Below are 24782 nucleotides of genomic sequence, written 5' to 3'. Positions count from 1 at the left end.
GAACTGATCAGGTTCAGGACAAACTGCCGGCCTCCTTGTCTGAACAGAAACACCGTCTGAGTTCTGGTTTAAACACAGAAATTGTTCAAAAGGTTAAAAGTGGGTTTGCTGCTGAACACACATTGTCATCTTGTCATCTTTCTCTGCATCAGAGATATTCCACTAATTGACTGATCAGTAGTCAGGTATCAAATACCTTTTGTCCGCTTTCATCTTTTAATAGCTCATATTGCATTATTCATTATCGCCCCTTACAAAGATTACATTCAGAACTTGGTGGTGCTATTCACAATTTAATCTGTGTGCTTCCCTCTCTCTGACATTTTTTCCACCATGCTCTACCACATCTATCACTTTCCCTCTATCGCTCATCCTCCTTTTCCCCTTCCAATTGGCTAGACTTCAAACATCCAAGTGATTGGAAATCTTAAGTTCCCACAGCCCAGCTGACCTCTGCTGCTTCCTTCCCCTGAGACTCTGGGGGCTCTCCTTGTCTTTCTATAATTGGAGAGACAAGATACCTTGCACTGCTTTGATCCCTGCTCAAGCTCTGATTATAGTTTCAGAGGGGTTAGGGTTTGCATTCTGAAGATAAACTGTCTGTCTGTCAGCAGCCGGCTTTATTGCAGGAACTGACCATTTACACTGATTGGTGTTCAATATCTGTTAAGCAACATTACAGCCTGATGATTAATTCCTAATAGGAATAGAGAATTAAATTACAACATTAAGCTGTTGATTTATGTTTACATTGCAGAATTAGCTTTATGATTGCAATTTATTTATTCCATAGTTAATACCTGTCTTTTTGAAGGCCTCTAGCTGTTCGCTGGTGAGCTCCTTGATTGAAGCAGTGACGGATTTGAAGGCTCCCTTTAGTCTCTTGCCTAGCACCATGTGGTCGGGCTCGGCTCTCAGGCGGATACCGTACTTGTCCTTGTCTGTCGAAAGTGTCAATTCTCGCACATTAAGCTCCTGGGGGTAAAAAAAAGACACTATGTCTGAGAAAAAGTACAGTCAGTGTTTTGTTGTTCCCTTAACCCCAAAATAAAACACAATTTTTTGCCTGGCCTGCCCAGCCATTCTATTCCATCTAGTGAAAGAGATATCAGCCAGAGATTTCTGCTTTCTCTCCAATATAATGGAACTAGATGACAATCGCTTGTGGCGATCAATGTGCCAAAAGAAATACAATTTAAAAAGTCAATAGCAACATCTCTTTCCAGAAATACTGAGCAAGTTACTCAAGACGATGTTGGCATGAGAACTTCATGTGGGAACTATTGTCTAAAACAGTGTTTTTCAACCGGTGTGCCGTGAGAGATCACCAGGTGTGCCATGGGAAATTATCCAATTTCACTTACTTGGTCCGATAATTATTATTTATTTACGGAAAATAATTTTTCTCAGTTTGGTCATTGTGTTGGTCCGGCAGCGCGAGCACCACCTTAACTCAGTGCAGTCAGAGTGTGCGTGTGTGTGTGTGTGTGTGTGTGAGTGTGTGTGTGTGCCTAGCAACGGCAATCAAACTAACTATAAAAAGTTCAACTTTAATTACTCCAGGCATGTATTGTTGAGGGCAAATCAAAATTGATCACAGAGTCATTTACTCAAAGAGTAAGTCAGCCATGAAATCAACCAGTCAGTAAGTCGGTGGATCTTTAAATCTCCAATAAGCCATTCCTCTTATTCAGTCAGCATCGCAGCTTTTCAATACAAAAACGTTCGTTCTTCATTCTAAATGGACTGAAAAATCTGTGATCCACTCATATCTGGTGAAGCAATAGAAATACTAAATTTAGCTGTGCTGACACCCACCCTGCCCTGCCATCCATGGCTTCTTTCAGTCAATCATACTGTTGCGGGTTCTGAGTGAGTTCCAGCAGAGTTGACTTACTGACAGAGAGCACAGAAAAGCTACTGTAGAGGGCTGCTTCAACCTGAACTTGGTTATTTAAAAACTGGATTCAATCAATGCACTGAATCCACAAAAAGAATCCGTTTTATCTTGAGGGTAAATATGGCCCTGTGTGTATTTGTGTGTGATGACTGTGAAAGCGGCAATATACAGTATGTTTGTGCATAACAACACACTAAGGCTTCTGTCAGCTCAAACAACAACTCATTTGATATTCAGCAGGGTGTCTTGATCTCAGTAGAAACTCAGCAGACAGTGGGGTCATCGACAAGGTTGTCAACAAAGCAAAGCTGACCACAGCTAATATTTAGATGGACAGAATGGACAGTCCTATTCTGTTACTAACCGCTTCCTTCTGAACACTGGAAGAATTGATTAATGAAACATTTTGCCTTCAGAAAGAGACAAACGTACTTTACAATGGCCGCAATACTCCTATTGTTTCTCTTCAGCCTCACATCAGAAACATCAGCATCATCACAAAAATGTCATAGCAATTAAACACATTTTGACATTCATAACAGGCAAGTCTGGCTTTTTACATCAAGTGGAAGTCTAACTAAAAGTTGTAATTGCCTTAGACATCCTATGAAAATCTGATTTCAATAGTTAATAACACTTTTTACATTTTTCTCACACTCTATACCTATACTAGTCTGTAATTCTATAGAAAATGAAATATTAATGACTTGTTCTGCATCTGAGGGTGCACATTAATTTTGTATCTAATAAAACATTTTTTTCAGTTTCAGGTCCCTCCCTCGATGGGCTACAAGACCTTAACTGCTCTCACTTTTCAAATAAAATTGGTTTACTGGATGGAAGTTAGAAGATGGCAAACTGGAATGCTTTTTCCACCAAAAATGAAACTGAGTGCGAGATAAGAAGTAGCTAGAACTAAGATAAAACTTGCAGGATGGCAACAGAGAAGCCCCTTTGCCACTAATCCGTAAGTTGTGTCAAAGCTCCCCCAAACTATAGTATGAGGTCAAGGGGATCTGTTTTCTATCTAAGACACATCAGTAACTCCTCAGCTAGGAAGACAGCTGTATTTCAAGGTATAAAAATATTACAAAATACCCTCAAAGTTGTGTTTGCCACCTAATGACTTCCAGCACTTAAGAGATACGATGATAAGCCTTCTGAACACTGCTTGTATGAATCCAACAGACTTTTGTCATCAATCTGCATGTTCCACTGTGTAAGCATGCAGTGATAATGGCAGTACAGGTAACAATAAAAAGTTTACAAGACAACTTTAAAGCTAACAATTATGAAACAAAAGGAATAAACACAAAACTAAATAAGAGTTTACTTACTTCCAGAATGTATTTCTGCAGGGACTGGATGTCTTTCAGAGCCTCTGGGTCCTGGTGAATAACTACCACCTCCTTCAATGGGTACTGAAACACACAGCAAAAAGCTAAAGCAATGCAGCACATCATAATAAGAGCATAAGTGGAAGGGGATATTTTTATATACCTTGACTGGCAGGGTCTTCCTGTCTCGGATGACTCTGCCCAGCTCAATCACAGACTGCATCTGAGAGACAGCACTTTCGATGCGCTTGTCAATCAAACTCTCTCTGTAAAACAGAAAGAGGAGACAATAAATTATAAGTACTTAAATATTATGTTATTATATCCACTGCATTGGGGCCCTGATAAGGAGTCAGTAAATCAAACTTTGAATATCCAAATTTATAGTCTGAGTTTCAACCAAACCTGGAACTGGCAGGAGCTTTGAAGCTAATAGTGAGAGTGTCATGTGACCCAGGTCCCTTCCTATAATAGGAACAACACCTCCTCTTGGGATAATGTGTATTCTGTGAAACTTCAGGGCACAGTTAAATGAGGTGGGTGCTTTTTCAGTGTAACTCAGACAGCAGCAGTGGTTTAGAAATTAAACTGGGTCATCTTTTGGGGAAAATGAATAACAGAGCATGGCAGGGTCGCCACCACACATAAATAAAGACAGTTCAGAGTCATTAGTTTAGCACAGGAACATTCAGTAATAAGGTGCACTGAGACTTACACCTCTGCATTTAAATTAAAGCTGCACAGCCACTGATAATCATGCCTAATAGTGATATTAGCGTTAACTCTCTGCAACCCTACATACTTTGTGTGCACGCACACAATGCTTGTTAATTTATGCATGTTGCAGTCTGCTTCTCTGTGTGCACACACAATGCAGGAGTAAAAGCAGAGGCAGAGACGTCAGGGACAGCCAATCATTTAATGAGGTGATTGAAGAGCAGCTGCTTCCACTGCCTGATTGGTGCCTGACCTCTGGGGGAGGGTGAAGTAGTCCCATTTGAAAGTAGGAAGGATGAGTAGCTAATAAAACAGCAGCACTGAGTGACAGAAAAGATTATATGAACCATTACACAAACTATTTTCCTTATGCTAAATCAAATAGACATTTAATCATGTCTTTTTTTTCTCTCTCTCTCTCTCTTTTTTTTTTTACAGTTCCAGATGATGCAATTAAGCTTGGACAATTAGACATTCCTCCAAGGCACTACAAAACTGATCAGCCACCAAGTCACACATTTAGTGGAGTAATTAAAGTGAAGGAAATGAAATAATCACTAAGACGGTGTCTGCATGAGTATTCCACAGTCGCTGATAAAACTGCACACATTCTTATAACCCACAAAAATAGTTTCTTTTGTTTTGTTTTTCCCCCAAAACACAAACAAGCAATTAAGGGAAGGTTGTGGTTGTGACTGACTTTGTTCCAGAGATGAAAATCTGTGATTTACTTTCATCATACAGGAACAAAGAGCCATGAATTGCATTTGACAGCATGAGCAGACACTAAAACTCAGCTATATCGAAGCAATAATTTGTTGAGTAATGCTTCCAATAATGATTAAAAGGCAAAGAGTGATCATTTTGTAGATTACAAGAAGGCTGGGTAATAAATGTGGATCAATGTAGCAAAAAAATGAAGAATGAAGACAGCATAATGAAAGCTGTGGCAGGGATAAACAGACAGAATGGATACAAGACAAGGAGGAAAAACTGCTGTGAAGCTTTACACTTATTTAGAAACTACTGTGGACGCCAGAGCTTCAAAAGCTCCAACTCCAAGGAGTTCAGATTGTAAGTAAGGCTATGCCCTCTGGCTGAACTAGATTAGGGTTTAGATAAGCAGTGGATATCCTGTAAGAAATGGAGGGAGGTTGCTGTACTAGCTACCAGGTGCTATGTTGTAAGAAGGGCCATTTAAACCACATGACCTGTGTAAAATCTAACAGTTTTTGTAAGAATCAGACCTGCTAAAGACTCCTTGGGGAAGGCACCTTGATGAATCTAAAGGGTGACTCTGCAGATGATGCAGAGTTGCAAGAGGGGGTAACTATTAGGATCATCTGAAGAAATACAATGATATGGGATCTGTATGCTCCACAACAGTACACTCTCCTGCAAGCCATGAACTTTTCAATCACATCTAATACCGATGATTTACACAAACAAAAACATTTAATCCTCTAACAAACTGCTTATTGGATGGATGTTTTCCAACCTGACTTGAGGCAGCATGAGATAGTGAATGCTGCTGTTGTCTTTCTCTTCAACAGAGGCAGGGTCAATGAGGTGGTGCAGATTTTGGTACATCATCTCTGTAATGAAGGGTGTGAAGGGAGCCTGAGGGAAAAGAGGGAAGAAGGCAAGGAGACATTAGAGAGAAAAAGAAAAGAGAGGAAGATTATTAAATGCTCTGTACTGTCGACATAAACGTCTGAAAAGTCAGAAGTACATTTTTCATCTCAAATGGAGCAAAAGTTCAAACAGAATCTCACCATTGTGAGATTACTTCTAATGTTATTCTATTCCATTTCACCCACAGCTAATTAATTTGTATAGCCCTGAGCTGATCTGTATTGATCTGGGTTAGGCTAACTGCCTCGTAGCGTGCCTCACGCCTCACATGCAAACATTTTGATGTGGTATAAATAAATACTCCTACTACTCATGCATTATTCATAGCTATGCAAGCACACAAACACACCTCGTCCATACAGCGTTATGTCTTTGTTTCACACATACACAAAAGCAAAACCTTACCACAAGAAATTTCCCCCATACAATCTCTTTTCTCTCACACACACACACACTTACACACAAAACCCGAATGACTCACCATCAGCCTGCACATGGAGAACAGAACACTGAAGAGGGTTTCCAGCGCCCACAGGCAGTCCTCAGTGCCACTCTCTCCCTGCAAAGTTCACATACACATCAATAAGTTCTTTCCCCTTGGAACAGTAAAAAGATAAAAATGCCCTAGCAGAAATCAGCGCATGTACCCTGAGTCAAAGTCAGCCAAATGTTCACAACAAAGAGCCTTATTGCTATAACATTTCCACAAATGTAGGATGATTATAGATATTAAAAAAATCATTGTTTTTAATTAACAAAATTGATAAGCACAAATGCTGTGATCTCACCTTCAGGCGGCGCCTGTTGGTCCTCACGTACCAGTTGGTGAGCATGTCCACAAACTTGACCAGACGAGGCACAACAGTGTACAGGCGGTAAGCTGCAACCAGGAACAACAGTCAGTTTAGTTATACCCAAGCAGCAAAAACACAATTAACGGGTTATAAAGATATACAGTATTTTAGGATGTGATTTCTTCATTTCTATGAAAATACTAGCCTGTGTCAACTTTCTTGTGGGAACAAGCTGTCTGTCTGTGTGTGTATGTGGTGCATGTGTGTGTTTTAAATGATGTTTCTGACCATCCATCTCAGCCTTGAAGAACTGGATGAGGGACTGCGTGAAGGACTGAATCCATTTGTCCATGATGTTGTCGCTCTGCTTGGCCGTGTTTTCATTGTACAGAAACTGAATGCCATCCTCCTACACATGAACACAAACAAGCAAAACAAAATATGATAAAAATTTGAACATTTTAATAATCACAGAAAATGGCTGTAGTATCAAGCTGAGCTGGGTTTTAGAGCAGAAACTGCCAAATAAAACAGCAGGGACTGTAAGAATAATAAGTTTGACTTCATTACAAATGTACCTTTTGTAACCTCTGTACGTTCTGCACCAAGAAGCGGTAGGCATTATACCATGGTAGGAAGACATCCTTCAAAACGTCCCGCACACCCTCTTCTTTAAAACGCAGGTTCTCTGCTCTCACAACAGGAGAGTTGATGAGGTACAACCTATAGAGAGAGACAGTAAATGTGGTGGTAAGAGCATACAGTGCACAAATTAGAACTTAAATGTGTGGGTGGAAGCAAGGGTGGTGTGCTTCTTAAGCACCAAAGTCTGCATGGTTTATGAGTGAGTGGACCTAAAAGACTTGGTGGTGTCCCAGTTATCCACGTCTCCACAGTTACTTTTAAAGTTCTGTGTAATGCCTGCTATATATCAGAGCAGCATTTTGCCAACAAAGTTTGTCATCTAAACAGCTGATTACAGTAAATATCCAATAAAAGTATACAGCACCAACATTAAGTGAAAGCAGCTAATGTAAAATGCCAAGCTACTCAACATAAATGTGCCGTTTCCTTTCACAGATTAATCAGTGAAACAAACCGGTCTAAACACTATTACTTGGTATATGATGCATTATGATACAAAATCTATTAGTATGTGTGTGCATTAGGCTGCATCATGCAGTGGTTAATTACAGGGAAATATACCCTAAGCATTGTTTATTTATGTTTTTTTTTCAGTATGTGGGTCAAAAATGTATATTTCACTAGATTAGAATCTGCTATTTAATTGTTTCAACCATTGTTACATGGGTATGTGAGCTGCCAGATATGTTACACTGAGTTCTACTGAAAACATTCTATAACAAACAAACTGCTGAGAGTGTCGTGAGCCAATGTCAACTGAAAACTACATTTAAGCTTCACTGTAGAGATTTAGTCCAAGACTTTCAGTCTCCTCTCTCTATATACACACACTGTAGGAAACTATTAAATAAAAATAACAAAAAAACACTGAGTGGCAGGTTGCATTTTCATCATGTAAAGCTAATCGCCTGTCCAGCCTAGATTAGCTTTAGGCTAAATGTCCACCTAGAATATTCTATTTTTTTACTACCAGCAAGCCACACAGTGCAAATTAATCTTTCCCCTCTTCTGAATTCAAACACTGCTGAGAAATCATCAAAATAATGCTTGTCTATCAATATAATGGTCTTTGGCAGGCATCAACACACCGATTGAAAGAAAGGGCGTCCTGATTCTAGAAACAGGCTGATGTGATGCAATGTAATGCAATACCCATGACTGATTTTTATAGCTGCAACTCTGAAACACATCTGAAATAAAACAGAGGATAGAAATAACCATTAACTGCTCAAAAAGATCATAGATATGTGTCTGTCACTTTCCAAAGTTTAAAGATTATAACAAAAAAGTCCTTCCAGTCTGTACCTCCGTTTGCCACCTGTTCACTTTCCATTCAACAGTGTTTGCCCAAACAATTCTCATAAACGTTTTTATTCAGCAAAGATTGGGGAGCTGAACACAAACACTGTCACCCTTTTCTCTTCATCCTAGCGACTCACTCTTCATTAGTGTATATGTGAGCATATGGTCCCACTGCATAGTGCTTTATTCATTACGCCATATGGCTGTGGCACTCTTACAGCTCAGGGCAAAGCAGAGTATGTATGAAGAGGGACATGTGTATTGTACAGTATGCATGAGTATGTGCACGCTGTGTGCAGGACTGAGCTGAGTCCTGGTTCAGTGTAGATTGAAACCTTTCAGAACCATGCTTGCTAATAACATAAGGTAGGTTCGGACACAACTCTGCCACCGGCACACAAGCACCGACACATCAGAGACACACACTCTCGCGCCCATTCAAGCACAAAGCTGACCTGAGGGCATCGGCTCCATAGTTCTGCACTATCAATCCGGGATCCGGGTAGTTCTTCTTGCGCTTGCTCATCTTCTGTCCATCGCTGCAGGAGTGAGGAGCAAAGGCATTAATGCACAAACACATGCATGCATGCATGCACTAAAGTGCATGTTGGAAACCATGCACTTGGTATTCAGATTAGTCGAGTCCTTCCAGGTCAGCAGGCCTGTGAGCACAGAGCTGCATTTAGACCCCAGGGCTGAGGGCAAGCAGGCCTGCTGTAGACCAGCTCTGAGGGCCGAATGTTGCAGCACACATACAATAGTGATTATGAGAAACAGAAGCATGATCAGGAGGGGTATGAATGGGCAGGTGAAGAGAAACAAAAGAGAGGGAAGACCGACAACAGAACTCAGTTGGGGTTAGAAAAGATCAAATCTGCTCAACTCTGCATTAAACTGTGCTTGAAACTGAGTGAAATTAAATGGCAGGCAATATTGTGAATTCAGTCAACAAATCACCAATAAAAATTAAAAATGATTGTACTATGGAGCTTTGCCTGTGCAATCTGATAAACAGCAGCATATTCTTCGGTGCCATAGACCTCCATTCTTTTCTGTGTCTCTGGCAAACGTACAAATTTAAACATGAGCACTGAAGTTTATACGTCAACACACATATACCATCATGGAGCCATATATACTCCTCAGTCCACATTTCTGCAGCTGCAAATGCCCCAAGTGTTCCAACAAATGTTTCATTTAGTCAAGAAATGACACATTTGTGACCTGAAAATGTCTGTTTTTCCCAATGGAACAACTGGGGTTAAGAGCCACAGGCTTGGTTAAAAGTTAAAAAATAGTCAAGCCATATCAAACTGAGAAACAATGACAAGATAGTTTGATAAGACAATGGACTGACCTAGCGAGGACCAGTCCATTAACAATGACGTTCTTGAAGGGTGGTTTGCCGAACAGCGCTGTGGAGAGCACCAACAGAGTGTAGAACCTTCAGTAGGAAACAAGAGACAAGGTCAGAGTAACTCAGATAACTCGTAACACAATTCTCCCAACTGGCATCATTTGATAACTATGAGCTATTAGCTAACACAATCCTCTGCCTCCTTTTCATCTATTCATGCTCCTCTCATGCTTCCCCTAATGAAATCAGTCGCCCACATCTTATCCGTCTATGCATTCATCCATAGTTTACCATCCTCTGGTCTGGTCAATGCCTTCAGCGATGAAGTCCGCCGGGAAAGAGTCCTCAAAATCCTTCCTGTTTTCGAAGGGGTAGTGAACCTGAGCGTAAGGCATGCTGCCGCTCTCAAACCAGCAGTCAAAGACCTCCGTGACCCTCCGCAGCGTGCCTTTACCACACCGTGATGGGATGGTCAGACTGTCAATGCTGGGCAGAGAAAGTGTGGGCAGAAGGAGGGACAAAAATAAAAAAAAGTTTTATTGTTTGAGACAGATGGAAACAATAGCAGTTTGACTTCTGTTTTATTAATGACATGGGGGGAAACTGTTAAACATCTGTACACCAGATAAAATCACAGGTCTATAGGTATTTAGGCTACTTTCACTGTACAGAGGTTTAAGAGAATAACATTGTCTTATGCTGTGCTGACACCGACTACAAAAAGGTTAGGTTACTGCATTGGGTCATCCATTTCAGAGAGAAGGATACAGATTAAGTTACTGATTCACTCAAACTGAGTTTAAAACAAATATGAATGAATACTGCTTAAATTGCAACCGCTTAGGGTTGATGTGATTTTATTCCTAACAACAAAAAAAGTCTATTTAGCAGATTAACCTTCTTTACCCAAGAACCTTTCAAACTCTGTAGCAGCACTCAGCTACTTATGGAGTCCTGCTTTTGGGCCAATTAAATCAAAGGGGAGTGTTGAGCAGGAATTTTCCAAAAAAACAAGTGAACTGCTGAGTACATTGTGAGAAGTTTCATGTGTAATTTCTGCAAGCTGTTATGTAAGATTTTTCTAAAATGTTCTGTAAGGCAGGCAAAGCCATGACAGACCCCTATTAGCTGGCCAATTCACATCTAATAATGTAGTCTTTAGTACTTAGTTTAAGTGGTCCACACATTCTTTTGTATCTTTTTATCTTTCCTAGATAATTCTTTTTAGATGAATTTGATGGTGTCGAGATTATCAACTGCCTGGTGTGACAAAAAAAACCCTTCAAACTAGGCAGGTGTTTATCAACCATGGAGGATTTAATAACAAATAAATATTGAGATGCAGTATGGATCCACAAGAATTTTGCATCTTTAAAGGCACAAGGCATTAAAGTCTCGGGAAAGCACTTATATTTAGGTAAACAGGTATATTTAGGACAATGGCATAATTATTACTTAAGCTGAAGGAGTCTAGATGCTCGAGGTCTCTGATCAGCTGCTTATGCAATTTGAACTAATCCCGTTATGTAATATCCTCTCAATTCATCTGCATGTCAGACAACTACAGGGGTAAACTGAAATGTCACTTGATTTACAGTTTCAGAGGTATGATGCACAACATTCATGCTTTGCTCCCATGTTTTAGTAACGCAGGCTTTTAAAGAAATGTTTTAAACATCAGACTGACGGCTACATGGCTAATTAATTATTCAGATTAGAGATGTATTTCTTAATCTTAAAGACTGTCATTTCAATTTTTTTTAATCTCCCAGAACCTCCTACAAACCCAAACTCATGAGTCTCACAAAAGTAAACTCTTCCTTGCCCATCAATTAAAGATGGCCAGCCCCAAGGAAGTGATTAAACGTAATTAGCAGATGAAGGGCGGAAGAGTAAAACGATCTGTGTACCACAACACCCGTCTGGTTCAGGCAGACAGGTCACATTAGAGGAAACCGGCGCAGATTTAAAATGAAATCCATGCACCGACACATACACAGGCACAGACACGGCATCAACTATGCATCATCACATGTCAGCCCCCGCTCTCACATAGCCTGTGAATCTGTATCTGGCTGTCACTGCTGCAACACTCACTGGAAGACATGTTGAACTGGGTGGCTGCTAATCTTGGTGGCCCATCAGTGACTCACCTTTCCCGATGCAGATCAGTTACTTTGACTCCAGTCAGCTCCTCCAGTTCACCCATGGACCCTACACACACCACCTGAAAGAGGCAAAAGCACAACACTCACAGCTATACTTCATGTACTTTTACTGAATAAAATATTACTCAAATAGGAAATAAATAATAAGTAAGTTTTACTCAATTGACCAAAGGACTTTACTTTTATTTGTGTATCTGTACTATTTTATAACTGAAGACATTTGGACTGTTGCATTAGAAACAGAACTTATAAGTAGTCCTACTTTATCACACCTCCTGAGTAACTTTACATTAGAAAGTATGGTAAAGTGTGTTATCAGGTCTCCTCAGAGAGTTAACCTGTAGGCTCTGCTCTAGTTTCACCACAGCACCAGGTAACATGGCCCAGATTCAGCCTGTTACACCATCATGAGATAAAAAAGAAGCCGACAGTGGAGGAAAAAAAAACATACCCAGAAAGCTGGGGACAGAAAAAGATGAAACAATAAGAAAAGATACTGAGAGACAGAAATCATACAGAGGAACACAGACACATGCACTCTTACAGCTTTAGATATGGGTGCGCGATTTGACGCTGAAGGGTGTGTGAGGGAGGCACCAGGGAGCGCAAGTGTTCTGGAAACACTCACAATGCTATTTCCAGCAAGCAGGTCGCTGGCTGTCCCTCTTTCAGCCAGGGGACCAACACTTCATTTTTCAAATGCTCAAACAACCTAATTCTGACATCTCTATTCAGTTCAGTCTACTTCACACTGTCATACTGTTTCGGCAAAAAACATCCAATCCAATGACAAAACATTTACAGTTTGGCCCCATCCTCCACTGTCGGCCTCTTTTTCTTCACAAGTTCCTCCCTTTCTTTTCATTATTCTCTTTACAGGCTAATTTATTCCCCCTCTCCTTCCCTTATTTTGTGTGACTTCTTTCCTTTAACCCCAATAGCTGTTTGTCTTTAAGACCTTTGAAGTCGTCTTAACCAGCATGCGGGGAAACCAAACACATTTTGGTCCATGTTTATTTGCCGTTTACATTAATGAATCATTCATGTGCTGAGTTTACGGAGGCACTCTATAATGGTGCCTGAGGGGAGCTGACTGACTGCAGTTAGAAGTCACGCTACACTCGTTGGTTTGACACCATGTACACCTCACTCTGCCATGCCAGAAAGTCTCTCCTACACAAGCCTCCACATACACACAGAAAAGCGCCAGATATGCTAAATTATGTGAGTGTCAAAAAGAGGTCAGCGGGAAGAAATTTTCACACAGCCAATTTATGAGAGCCTTGCTGCAAACCAATCTTCCTTTGAAAAGGCATAAGACAAACCACCCCCTCCCAAACTCATTTCTATGGTAAATAAAAGTGAGACTTACATAGAGTTCAACTTTTCAATTATGCCCTCTCATGCTTAGCCCAGATTGAGTAGTGAGAGCTGCCAACATTACAGCCAGCCCGCTATTAGAAGAGGAGTAACTATCTTGGTATTTGGCCATGACACAGACAAATTGCGTGATTACAACAGAGAACAAAGACACATTAGCAGCATTAAGTACCCAATGAAAGCATAATAAGTGTGTGTTTTGCTGACCTCTTCAAAGTCATCGCTGACCCAGAGGGGGATCGGTGTGCCCCAGTAACGGTTCCTTGAAACTGCCCAGTCACGTGCATCTCTTAGCCAGTTCCCAAAACGTTTCTCACGCACAAACTCAGGAACCCTGCAGACACAAGACACATAAGAACATGTTATAAGTCATATTTGCTCATTCTGACTTTTACAACCAGAAATCAATACTTCTGTTCTAAAACAGCAGCTTTAGAACAGTATATCTTCAAGAATGTGTTAACATTTTGCACCACTAAAACTAAGTTGGCTGTAGTTTCATAAGGTGGTTTTGACTATGACACTATTTTGACTGAAAGATCAATATCAGAATTGGTATTAGGGGGGTAAATGGGTAATGGAACATCTCAAAATGGAGAGATCAAGTCCATGGTGACAGGTGGGAACAATATCAAATTGTAATCTGCCTGCTTACGCTTTACCACTTCAGCAGCACGGCTCCACCTTTTGGGCCTTATTTTAATTATTCAGGCTGCCGAGAAGATGATGGCTGAAGTTACACTAAGCTTCAAAATCACCTTTCAGGAAAAAGTTGTGTGATTTCACAGAAAACTCATCACACAGTTCACAGGTAAATTTAAACTGTAAGACCTCTTCAAAGACCTTTTATATACCATACATAGATCAATTCCTGTTCAAGGCACACAATGGCATGTATGTTAAGATAAAGTACATTTACTCACTAGAAAATGTGATTCCTTTATTAAGCTGGGCTTCTTTTACACAACTCTTTTATTTTTAGCCTGAAAAATAAACTGCCAACGCTCTCTTTATGAAGCTCAACTGCAAAAGGTTAAAATCTCCTCCAAGGCATCGTCCTCCTTTGTACCCGTTTCTTGCACTCTTCTAGTTTTTCCTCTTGCCTTGGCTGATTTCTAACTTTAATCCACTATCTCACAATCTCTTCCTCTTTCTCTTATTTCTTTCTCATCGCACCCCACCCTCCAACCCCCCCGTGCCTGGCCATGTGGCTCAGGAGAACAGTGTGGTGGGGGTATAAATCGCTGTCAGGATCCATGCGCTGAGCAAAGAGTTCATCAATTCCCATTTGTAGGAGGCATTTCTATTTAGGCCCCTAATATATCAATTTAATGATTTTTTTTCCTTCTGCTGCTGCTCACCACCTACCCTCCCCACTCCTTACCCTCCTCTTCTCTCGGTTTTGTGCTAAATGTAGAATTTTAAGTGTGCTATCCTGTATTTGAGACACAGAAGACTTATTTAACATGTTCAGCCTTCTATTATAAGTCACAGCTGATGAATTCACCATAGACAGAAGGGCAGAGGTTATGGTCAGAGAAGGTGACTGATTCAGAGTGTGCATGATGGTAAAAACAGAGGAATAAAAAGATGTGTTGAAGCACAAGGTGGGACACTGAATACAGGCCTAAACAGCAGCTGACCCATCATAGCTTAGCAACTGTAACTAGGCAGGGGTGTTGAGCTCCGACTTATCAACAAGTTTAATGGGAGCAGATGGATGACTGGTGGTTTCAACACCTCACTAAACCAATATAATACAATTAATGTAGCTAACATTAGATAGTTCAAGTCTAAGTCATTGATTAGAAATTTGATTTTATGTCAGCATCTATGTGGACAGAACAAGGCAAATAGCATGGTTAAATAAATGGTTACAATCACACGACAGGGCCGAGCATCCTTCACCCTTGAGCCTCAGAAGACACGTCCTCTTTGAGCACTCATTAATTCAGTCATTAATTTATTCTGACAGACAAGCATCTGGTGAAATCAGTCTGAACTCTCTCAACAGATACTCAGTCTGAGTCTGCACTGCACCATTTCAGTACAGACAGATTATAAGAACAAATCCCTTTGAGAATATAGTAACTGGCACTTTGCTTTCTCTCAGCAGCTCTTATAAACTTTATAGCAATGTAGTGAACTCCACAAGGTTTTTAACTTTTATTATAAAGCTGACAAGCTGGCAACCTTTACTGACTGACAGACAGACAGTCTTTCTTGAGACTATAAGTCAGCTGTGAGTCTAATTAAAGAGGAAAAATCTTTCAACAAAATAAAATAATTAGGGTTAGAGGATAAGCCTCATTAGAGAGTGGCATGAAAGTAACAACCACAACGTCCAGCCACACAAACACAGAGAGAGAGAACACATCTGCTTTAAAGGTATCTTAGGTCAGTGTTTCCCAACCTTTATTGAACAATGGCACATATTTTACATTTAAATTTAAATCCCACAGCACAGTAAATGAATAATAAATTTCAGATCAATTAAGTGAAATGGATCATTTCCCAAGGCACACCCGATGATCTGTAATGGGAAACACTGTCTAAGGTATGGCAGCGTCAGCTACATTTACCATCATAAATATTCATGTATAAAATATAATTCAAAGATGTTTACAATAAATCTTTACTAAGCTTTTAAGCATGAACATTTGCTTTGATTTCATGTTGAATTTGGTTTTCTTGGTCTATTTTCTGTAATTATAATTTAATCATTGGCTGTTAAAACAAACCATGCAATTAAAAAAAACTACTATTGGTTCTGAGATGTGTGTCGGAATTATTTTATTATTTTATGACCATGCAGGTAAATAAATCTGCTGACTAGTCAATAAAATAAAATAAATAATAAAAGTTGAGAATTTTATATTACATAGAAGATTGCCAAAAGTTGCTTAAAAACAAACATGGGTGTAAAGAGCAACACATTTTTTCCATATGTGTTTAAACTGAATATTGTGTTGTGGTCAAATTGTATTGTGTCGAGAAACCCCTATTCAACTTACTGAATATGTTTAGATAGGTGTACCTCATGAACTGGCCACTGAGTGTATGTAACACTAGTACACTTTAGATAAGGAATGTAGCCTTTAAAGTAGTGTGTGTGTTTGTGTCGGCTTCTACGTAACGTACGAGTGTGTGTCTGTGTGCGTCTGAGCGTCTTCACCTTCCTAGCGGCTAGTCATTCATCTCAGTTTGACAGTCCCATTACCAGAGGCAGCTACTGTGGCTCAGAAAAGAGCACTGGGAGCACCAGGGGTAATACCACTTAGCAAAGCCATCACGCTGACGCTTCCTTTTTCCCCATGTTCTGCCATTACAATTAGCATCATGCTAATGTTTCCTATAAAACACTGGCCCTGTGTGTGCCATGCTAAAATGCCTTGTTGAAAGATTTTAACCTCATGTATGTGAAAATAAAAACCAAAAATCTAATCTTTTTAACATTGTTATTCCCATTGATAGCTGTTCTACAGAGACAGGTCAACAACTTGATATAGTGGCACAGAGTCACAGCTGTAATTGTTTAGGGGGAAAAAATCTGCTGTCTGTCTAAGCTCCAAGCGGTTAAGATCACTTGTTTGTGAAGAGGCTCTTAGCTGCCACTTTACTTTAGCTTAGCTGCAAGCCAGTTATCACCGATTCAGAGAACAGCTTACCAGTAACATTTCCCATTGTTGTCCAAAAGTTTGTCCACCATGTCTTCGACTCGGATAAACCAGCTGGGGACAGCTTTGTATATCAGAGGCGTATCAGACCTGTAGAAAAAATATTATAAATTATTATTATTTTGATTAGCAGTTAGGTGTTAGCCACCTTATATGCTTATTAAATTTGTCACCAACAGATGTAATGAATGTAAAAATATTCAATATTGAAAATGTGCATACGACATGCAAGTCTTTCTTAGCCACAGAGAAGCAGAAGCAAACCACACTTACTGGTCATTAAAAAGAAATGTGGTATTTTATATCTGGCTGATAGCTACCCTTTATTCCAATTTCATTCATTCAAATGTTACTCCCTTTAATACTGTTCTACTTTATATGTGATAAGTCCTTAGTAACACACAAAAACAGTTTATGTCTACAGGTCTTCTGCTGGCTCAGAGGGGACATCTCTGCTTATTGACTGAGGTTAATTAATCCTGCTTAGGTTGGTTGGCAACTGCTGCTGCAAGAGAGAGAGATTTAGTCTATTCCAAAAATGTCTGTTTCTGCATGTTGAGGTTATATCCAACCTCAACAAACTGACATTGGCTTTCTGAATTAATTCTGTGCAGACCACAAAACGTCAATTGATTGCACTGATGCTCTTGAATGGGGTGGCCGCACCAACGAACATCTGTGCTGCCTGAAACTGAAAAGCCAGGCTCCACATATGTGACCTCTGACCCTCATCTCCAGCAGGTGCAGTTATTCTTTAAGTGCCACAAGAGCCACAGCGGAAGACTTAAAGTGCAGCTGTTAGTTTAATTGAGTCAGAGGGAGACATTTACATGCCACATGGGTAATATTAGTTTTGAAATTTGAATTCTATACACGTCTCACCTCCAGCAGAATGGGTAACTGTGCTTGAAAGTGCTGGAATTGACGAGACGACCCTTCTCCTTCAGCCACTTGATGATATTCTTATCAGCATCCTAAAAAGCAACATGAAAAGAATGAGATAAAAATATAGAAACTTTAATACCAGGTTAAAAAAAACAGGCTTTATGTTTACAAAGGATAAGATCTGGTCAGACATGTGGAGTGCTGCATCTGTAATGACAGTACATCAGAGACAACAAGGTACTGATGGTCAGTAACTGTTTTCAGGTAACCTTAATAAGCTTTTTGAGAATTAGACAATCCTTTTTATTATTGTAAAAACATGTTCTTTTACCACTTAATTTAAAAGAAGAGGCAAACATTTAATGCAGTTTTAACTGAAGCGTTTATGGCTCTGGTTTGCATGTGTTATTAAACAATATGCAGCAATTTTTTTTCATATTTCCGCAGTAATTTATTGCTGTATCCAGGCTTTTTTCTCTTTTGCACCTCAGAGAAAAACATAATTTTGAAAATGTCACACATCAGCTTAATACTAGTAATTTCTTATTCTGTTATATTTTACTCTACTAACATATTACAGTCCCTAAGTAACGGTAGTGTGTGTTTAGTGTAACATGGCTAATATTATTTAAGATATTTTAATAATCACCCAGCAGCTGTTTTTCTTCTTTTCTTAAAAAACAATTACCTGCAACAGTGTGCTCACACAGCATTGATAAATATCACTAGAAAACCTGTGCATTTTGTCATGCAGGCCATTTTTTATGGCAAACAATCTAATCAATACCATCATTTGGTTCATCTGCCGCTAAGCATGCTCACAGTGCACTTTGCAGGAAGCTCATAAAGATGACTTTTCAACAAGATGCTTGGCTTCACAGGCAGCACTATATTTGGTTATGCTCTCACAGAGACTCATTACAACATGGTTGTACATGTGTGAAGACTTGCTGGAAATGTGCCTGCTACCCACTGAGAAAATGAAACCATTTCGCCACCTGGCCAATTGAGTATACAACAAGAGTTACTTGATAAGCCAACTGCATTACTCACACATACATGATTCTCTTTGCAACAATGCATAATTATTTTGTAGAGTTAGGGTTCCAAAGCCTTTTACTATTTTGTTTAATCATGAGAACTACCTCAGTTAAATGTCAAACCCTGCCTGCACGCTGTGTAAAATAATGAACAGATATAGAGATCTGAGCAACAGATTCACATGGCCCTTTTATTTCAGTCTAAACTGAATGTATGAGAGGGTAAAGAGGCAAACAGAGAGCAGAGGTAGACATCATTAAAAAAAGACATTCTCTGGAGTAAAGAAAAGTCATCACTGCATTATTTTGTATGCACTCACTTAAATCTTTATTAACAGTTGGTCAACATTAGTGTAAATGGTCAACAGTTGTCAAAACATTTAAAATAAAGTGGGGTAACTGAGACCAGTTTAAACACTAAGGCTACTTTTTCCTGCTTTGTTGGTTTTGTTCCATTATGAAGCCGGTGGGATCCAAAACATAGATCAAGGCAGTGATGGTGAAAAGTAAGTAGCAGAGAGAAATGACAGGGGGAAAGCAGTGAGGCTGACTTGGCAGGAAAATGGGAGAGGTAAATTTAGTAACGTTACTGCAGGAGTAAAGAAAAAGGAAGCAATGAGGAGAAATAATGGCTGCCAGAAAAAAAAAAACAGACAAACAAACAGACGTGGGGGTAAGACAAAGGCAATGAAAAGGAAAGAAAGTTGTTTTAGGAAGAGATGTTTTCAGTGAGAAGGACTGGAAAGGACGGAGGTGAAATGCTTAAGGATAATGGGGTCAGATGTGGCAAGATAAATGATGGGGGTACAAGGGGCTGGGCTTCAAAGTTCAATAAATCTTTTTTTTTTTAAAAATCTCTGCAGCACAGAGGACACAAACTACACAGAAGCAGAAAAAGCTGGCATCAAATGTTTGTAAAGTAGCACCTCGTCAGTTGAACTCTTATTGCCTTCATTTATTGATAGACATTTTATAGGAAAAACATAAGAAGGAACATGGTTTTAGTATCTGCACTCAAACTATCGTTTTGACTATGCTATTGAAATATTTTTGTAACGATACCCAGCCCTTGGAGAAGGGTGACATCAGGGAGAAATTTAGTCACAAGGATATGCAGATCTTCCCTTCCATGATGCTCTGCAGGTCTTCATTGCAGCAGTGTTGCTGCTGAATGCTGCTCATCCTGGATATTTAGGCATCTTTGCTGATTCCAAGCCTCTGCTCCTCCCCTTCCAGCAGCTTCCTGTAGGTTGCGATCTCTGCATCCAGCTTGAGCTTAATGTGCAGGAGCTCCTGGTAGTCTTGGAGGTACTTGGTCATCTCAAGTTTGGTTTCACAGAGCTGGGCCTCCAACTGAGCTATGATGCTCTCTAGGCTGCCCACCTTATCCATGTGGGACATCTCCATGTCCTCCAGCTGCTGCTCCAGGGCAGCATTGCGAGCCCGCAGACTATCAATCTGGTTTTGCAGGTCTGTCACCTGGTTATGGAAGGTTGTAATCTCCTCTTTCATGGTTTTCATCTGTTCTTCATTTTTGCCTGCATGTTCCTTCAGGGTGTCAAACTTGCTCTTGTACCACTTCTCAGCTTCCTGGACATTGCGGGCAGCAACAGACTCTATTTCTGCACGCATGTTGCGGAGATAAGCGGCCAGGTCAGGGCGATCACCGTCCAGCTCAGCAGTAACCTTTGAGTCCTCAATCTGCTTCATGATGTCAGCCACCTCTTCATCGTGCAGCTTCTTAAGAAACTCTATCTCGGCCACCAGTTGCTCTATGCGCTTCTCCAGTTCAGCCTTCTGCAGTGTGGCATTGTCAACATCCTGGCGAAACTCCCGCAGAATCATCTCTGCTTCTTCTTTGAGTGCCAGCTCCTCCTCCAACTTTAGTTTCCACACTTCAATCTCTTCTTCGATGTACCCACGCTCAATATCAGCTTCTCCTTTCTCATTAGTTAGGGTCTCAATCAGCTCCCGCACCTCCTTAAACTTGAGTTCGTATTCTTCTCCGACACCTGTGGGGCCTCCCTTGTAGCGGCCCTGCAGCGCTGCCAGCTCAGCTTGCAGAGAAGCATTTCTCTGCTCCAGTGCCTGAACCTTCTCAATGTATCCTGCAAACTTGACATTGAGTTCCTGCATTTCTTCTTTCTCGTTGGCATGGTGCTGGTGTATCTCTGTGCCCAATTCGATGGCAGTTCCACGATAACCTGAGCGTCCTCTGCTGTCATATGAGGAACCACGGCACCGGGAAGGTGAAGGGCTCTGAACCCTTACTCTACCGCCAGAGCTGCTGACTTGCAGGCTCTTCTGGGTATAGGATGCAGCTCTCATGTTTTGCTAAATGTGGGGTTTGAAAAACAGCTGCTCTCTCAACTTCTCTTATAGCCCAAGTCGCAACTGATGCTCCCTCAGATCACCTCTGAGTTTTTATGTGGCAATAAAGAATGTCTCAGACAGCCTTGAAACTCGCGCTAGGCCTTAACACTATTCAAAAGTGGATTATGACAGACTTTCAGAGGACTGTGGCTGCGTGTGCTTTATTACCTATCGCTGTACTGTTACAGTAGTGGGCAGGCAGGTCGGGTCCACTCCCTGGCCTCTGCACCATGATGTGAAATAGTGATCAGATCATGTATGACTGCTTTTCTTAACTCACTATCCACTCATGATGCTAATGAATTTGGGTGTGACAGACTGGAAGAGGGTATGTAGTGCATTGGTAAACAATCAATGTGCTGCTCTAGCAAAACAGGACATTGTGAAACTGCCCTGACGTGGATTTCCTCATCCACATCATCAAGTCATGCAGCTAAAGAATAAATTACAACTGCATTCAGATTAATATTGATATCTCCGATTAGAAGTTGTAGCAAGTGTGAGAATGAAAGGAAAAACACCATTCTGAAATTATACCTTTTCCTAATACAAAGCAAACCGAGCAGTATGAGAAAAGGGTACCCAGAAGGTGGAAGATGAAATAGTGAATTAAACTAGCTATCAATGATGTTGAGGCCCTTATCCTGTTCACGATACCAGTGACTCTTACCAGGGGCAGAATGAAAGCAATATAATCTACATGTAAATATATGATGTGTCACTCACTTTGACATACTGTCCCGCAAAGTCAGTGACCTCTGAAGTGAAGCAGCCCGAGGCATCCACAGGGCAGATAGGAGTCTGGTCCCTCTGGATGATGCTGTATTCAGTGCACACCCTGTAATCATCCTGCAGAGAGAATAATACAGTTTAGAGACTATTTTCCATCAATTTTATGATCCAATTTACATATTTATGTTAAAATCTTTCCTAAAAGGCACTGTGCTAATAAAGTGACGCATTTTATTTCAAGTGTGAATACTGAAACCCGGCTTAACAATATGTTATGATTCCATATGAAATTCCTTGTTGGGCTGGATATTTTGTTTGCAGTGATGATACAAACACTACTGGTATGTGACAGCTAAGCATGAAAGATCTGTGTACTGTCCAGCTGTAATTTGTATTCAAACACCCTGTCAAAAGCCAGGATGGATGACTCACAGGGTCATTTCACATCTAGTCATAATTTGAAAAATGCTTTTTGGCAGTGACTGTATAACCTCAGAGCAAAGACATTTGTGTTTCAGATTTTATTATTAAATCAATAACTGTGAATAGGGCCACTAAATAAAAGCTATGTTACCAATTTAAAAAAAAATGTATTTGCAAATTTAGGTAAGAAGCTGTCATGAAGGGTTTAATGACCAGCCCTGTAAAGCCTGAGCTGCAGTGAAATAAGCAGAGTGCTGTAGACAGAGCTAAGATAGAGAGAGAGACTGTGGGTATTCACAGCTGGTTACTGCCACAGGGGTATCCATCTGCCCTTGGCAAGGACATCTAACCTATTAGCAATGACCCAATATGTCTGATAGCACTACTGCAATGGACTCCCTATGTAAAATATTTTGCAAAAGCCATCAAGTTTAAAAGTACTGTTAAATTATTAAAAGAATTTAGCAGGTCATCTTTAATCCAATCATTTTAAATGAGAAACTTAAAATGCTTGTTTGTCATCAAAATGCTTATCAGGTACATTTTGGTCACTATTTTTAAGGTGAAATTTCATAATTTATAGAGAGTGGGTGTACTGAGTCCGATGGTGGCAGGTGGATTCACATTATGTTGACAAAATAGCAAACAAATGAGTGCCCTATCATACTCCTAGTGGTCACAGTACAAAATCTAAAGAACCATATTTGCAACCCTCTAATCATGCATTCATCTAGTAAACACAATCACCACCCAAACTTTTTGGTCTGAAGTGGAGCTTCGGAAGTGGAACGGATATTTATTATTTGTGCATCTTTTTTTTAAGTTACTATACATTTCTGTATTGTAGAGAAGCCATGACACGCAACCACTATGCTGCAAATAACTCTCCATAGAGAGGAAAGATTAGACTCACAGCTCCAAAGTAAGGCGCCTGATGGACCACTCCTGTGCCCTCTTCCTCCTTGACGTAGTTATCCATCACTACCTGGAACGCTCCTTTCTCCCCACACTGAAGTTTAAAGGAGGACAAAGGAGAATTAGATAAACAGTAGAGGAAGTGGTGAGGAAGCACAAGATATATGAGGCCAAAGACAGAAGGAGAGAAATTAAGGGACAGATTCAGAGATAGAATTAAATGTAAAGAGGGATGCCTGCAGTTAAGACATGTAAATAAAGTGAGAGACAGAGGCCTAGCTGTTCTTTATGTAAACCTGAGAGACAGTTAGGAACACACACAATGTCTACAAACCTTCATGAAATACTGGAAAAGAGGCTTGTATTTCTTCCCTTTCAGCGTCTTGCCAGGAAATCTAAATACATAAAACACATTTTAAAACCTTCTTTCAGATTCTGTGATTAGCTGCCTCAGAAAAAACACACAACGTCTTCTGAAGAGAACACAGGATTTCAATAAAGGAAATGCAAGAGCTGCCTTAAAGTGGTGATAAAAGGATGTCATGGACCTGGCATGTGCAAACAAAATACTGTCCTTTAAAAACAGAATTTGAAAGAAAGTAGCTGAACAGTGTTGATGCACTCACTGCTTTAGGAGCAGCAGAGTGAGTTGAGGATGCTCTTTGTCATGAGTTGCACCGCTCAGAATCTGGCAAAAAAAAATAATTTAATAAAAAAATGATTTTTTTTATTCTTTAGAGTTAGTTTCCAGTTGGAGTTAAATAAAATATCAAATGTTAGATAAAAAGATACAGAACAGTGCATCTTTGGGTGACGATGCACATAAATATTTATAATAAAAAAGATTATATAATCTAAAAGTTTTGAGTAAACTAAATGTGTTTTTTTTATGTGGGTTACATCAAAATACACATTCACTTTTTCTATTAGGAAATAATCTTTTCCACCGTACCTACACCAGTGCAGCAAAAGTAACCAGAAGACCTTTAACACATAAAAGAACATTTATTTTATAACAGGACAGACATGAGATCTCATGAATAATTTAAACTATGGCTGAGGGCAGAAACTGACTCAGGATTTTCTGAAATCTCTATTTGTACCAAATGTTTGTATTGGCAGCTGAATTAGTCATGATACAGTGTTTTTGTACCCATTGTTCAAATAAAGATGTCTGTGCGCCTGTGTATAAGGACTTTGTCCTTGTGGAAGAAGATGAGGTTCTGTGCAGGGTGAAACATTTTCAGCATCTTTATTGCCAGCTAATTTGTCTAATAGACAGGCTGAGTAAAGATAAATCATGGCTAGACATGTGGCCCATCAGGTTTCAGTACAATGTGTATCCATTATTCACTCATCCGGCTTTCTAAAGTATACAGTGTGCCCTGTGCCTTTCCTCTTGAATCATCCAGTGAGCTGGGAAAATCTTATTTCCTGTTGTGCTGCATAGAATAACATTCGTCTGCTAATATTCTCCTTCTGCTAAATATGCTGTTAGTAAC

The 24782-nt window shown here is 40.0% G+C and overlaps 2 protein-coding genes across 2 annotated transcripts in view; both read right to left on the bottom strand.

The window, feature by feature from the left end:
- iars1 (isoleucyl-tRNA synthetase 1) overlaps positions 1-24782 on the bottom strand; it is a 41585-nt gene that overhangs the window by 7891 nt on the left and 8912 nt on the right. The window contains exons 9-26 of the mRNA XM_028405773.1: positions 23615-23675; positions 23279-23374; positions 21937-22059; positions 17795-17886; positions 16904-17002; positions 13443-13569; positions 11841-11914; positions 9979-10173; positions 9688-9774; positions 8786-8869; positions 6962-7106; positions 6672-6792; positions 6378-6469; positions 6071-6148; positions 5453-5574; positions 3401-3503; positions 3238-3321; positions 801-975 (exon numbers count right to left, since the gene is read on the bottom strand). Of these exons, the coding sequence (XP_028261574.1) occupies positions 801-975; positions 3238-3321; positions 3401-3503; positions 5453-5574; positions 6071-6148; positions 6378-6469; positions 6672-6792; positions 6962-7106; positions 8786-8869; positions 9688-9774; positions 9979-10173; positions 11841-11914; positions 13443-13569; positions 16904-17002; positions 17795-17886; positions 21937-22059; positions 23279-23374; positions 23615-23675 (1958 nt within the window). The remainder of the gene's footprint in view (positions 1-800; positions 976-3237; positions 3322-3400; positions 3504-5452; positions 5575-6070; positions 6149-6377; positions 6470-6671; positions 6793-6961; positions 7107-8785; positions 8870-9687; positions 9775-9978; positions 10174-11840; positions 11915-13442; positions 13570-16903; positions 17003-17794; positions 17887-21936; positions 22060-23278; positions 23375-23614; positions 23676-24782) is intronic.
- Positions 19142-21232, bottom strand: LOC114435848 (vimentin). Its single transcript, XM_075353407.1, has one exon. It carries the CDS (start codon positions 21163-21165, stop codon positions 20029-20031), a length of 1137 nt encoding a protein of 378 aa, XP_075209522.1. The 5' UTR covers positions 21166-21232; the 3' UTR covers positions 19142-20028.

The sequence above is a fragment of the Parambassis ranga genome, chromosome 5 (genome assembly GCF_900634625.1).
Source record: "Parambassis ranga chromosome 5, fParRan2.1, whole genome shotgun sequence".
Classification (NCBI taxonomy): domain Eukaryota; kingdom Metazoa; phylum Chordata; class Actinopteri; family Ambassidae; genus Parambassis; species Parambassis ranga.
The sequence above is the reverse complement of the archived record's forward strand: the minus strand, read 5'-3'. Positions and strand labels throughout refer to the sequence as shown.

What these genes read in the sequence shown, in the direction of transcription:
- LOC114435848 (XM_075353407.1), bottom strand. Translation starts at nt 21,165, where the DNA reads ATGAGAGCTGCATCCTATACCCAGAAGAGCCTGCAAGTCAGCAGCTCT.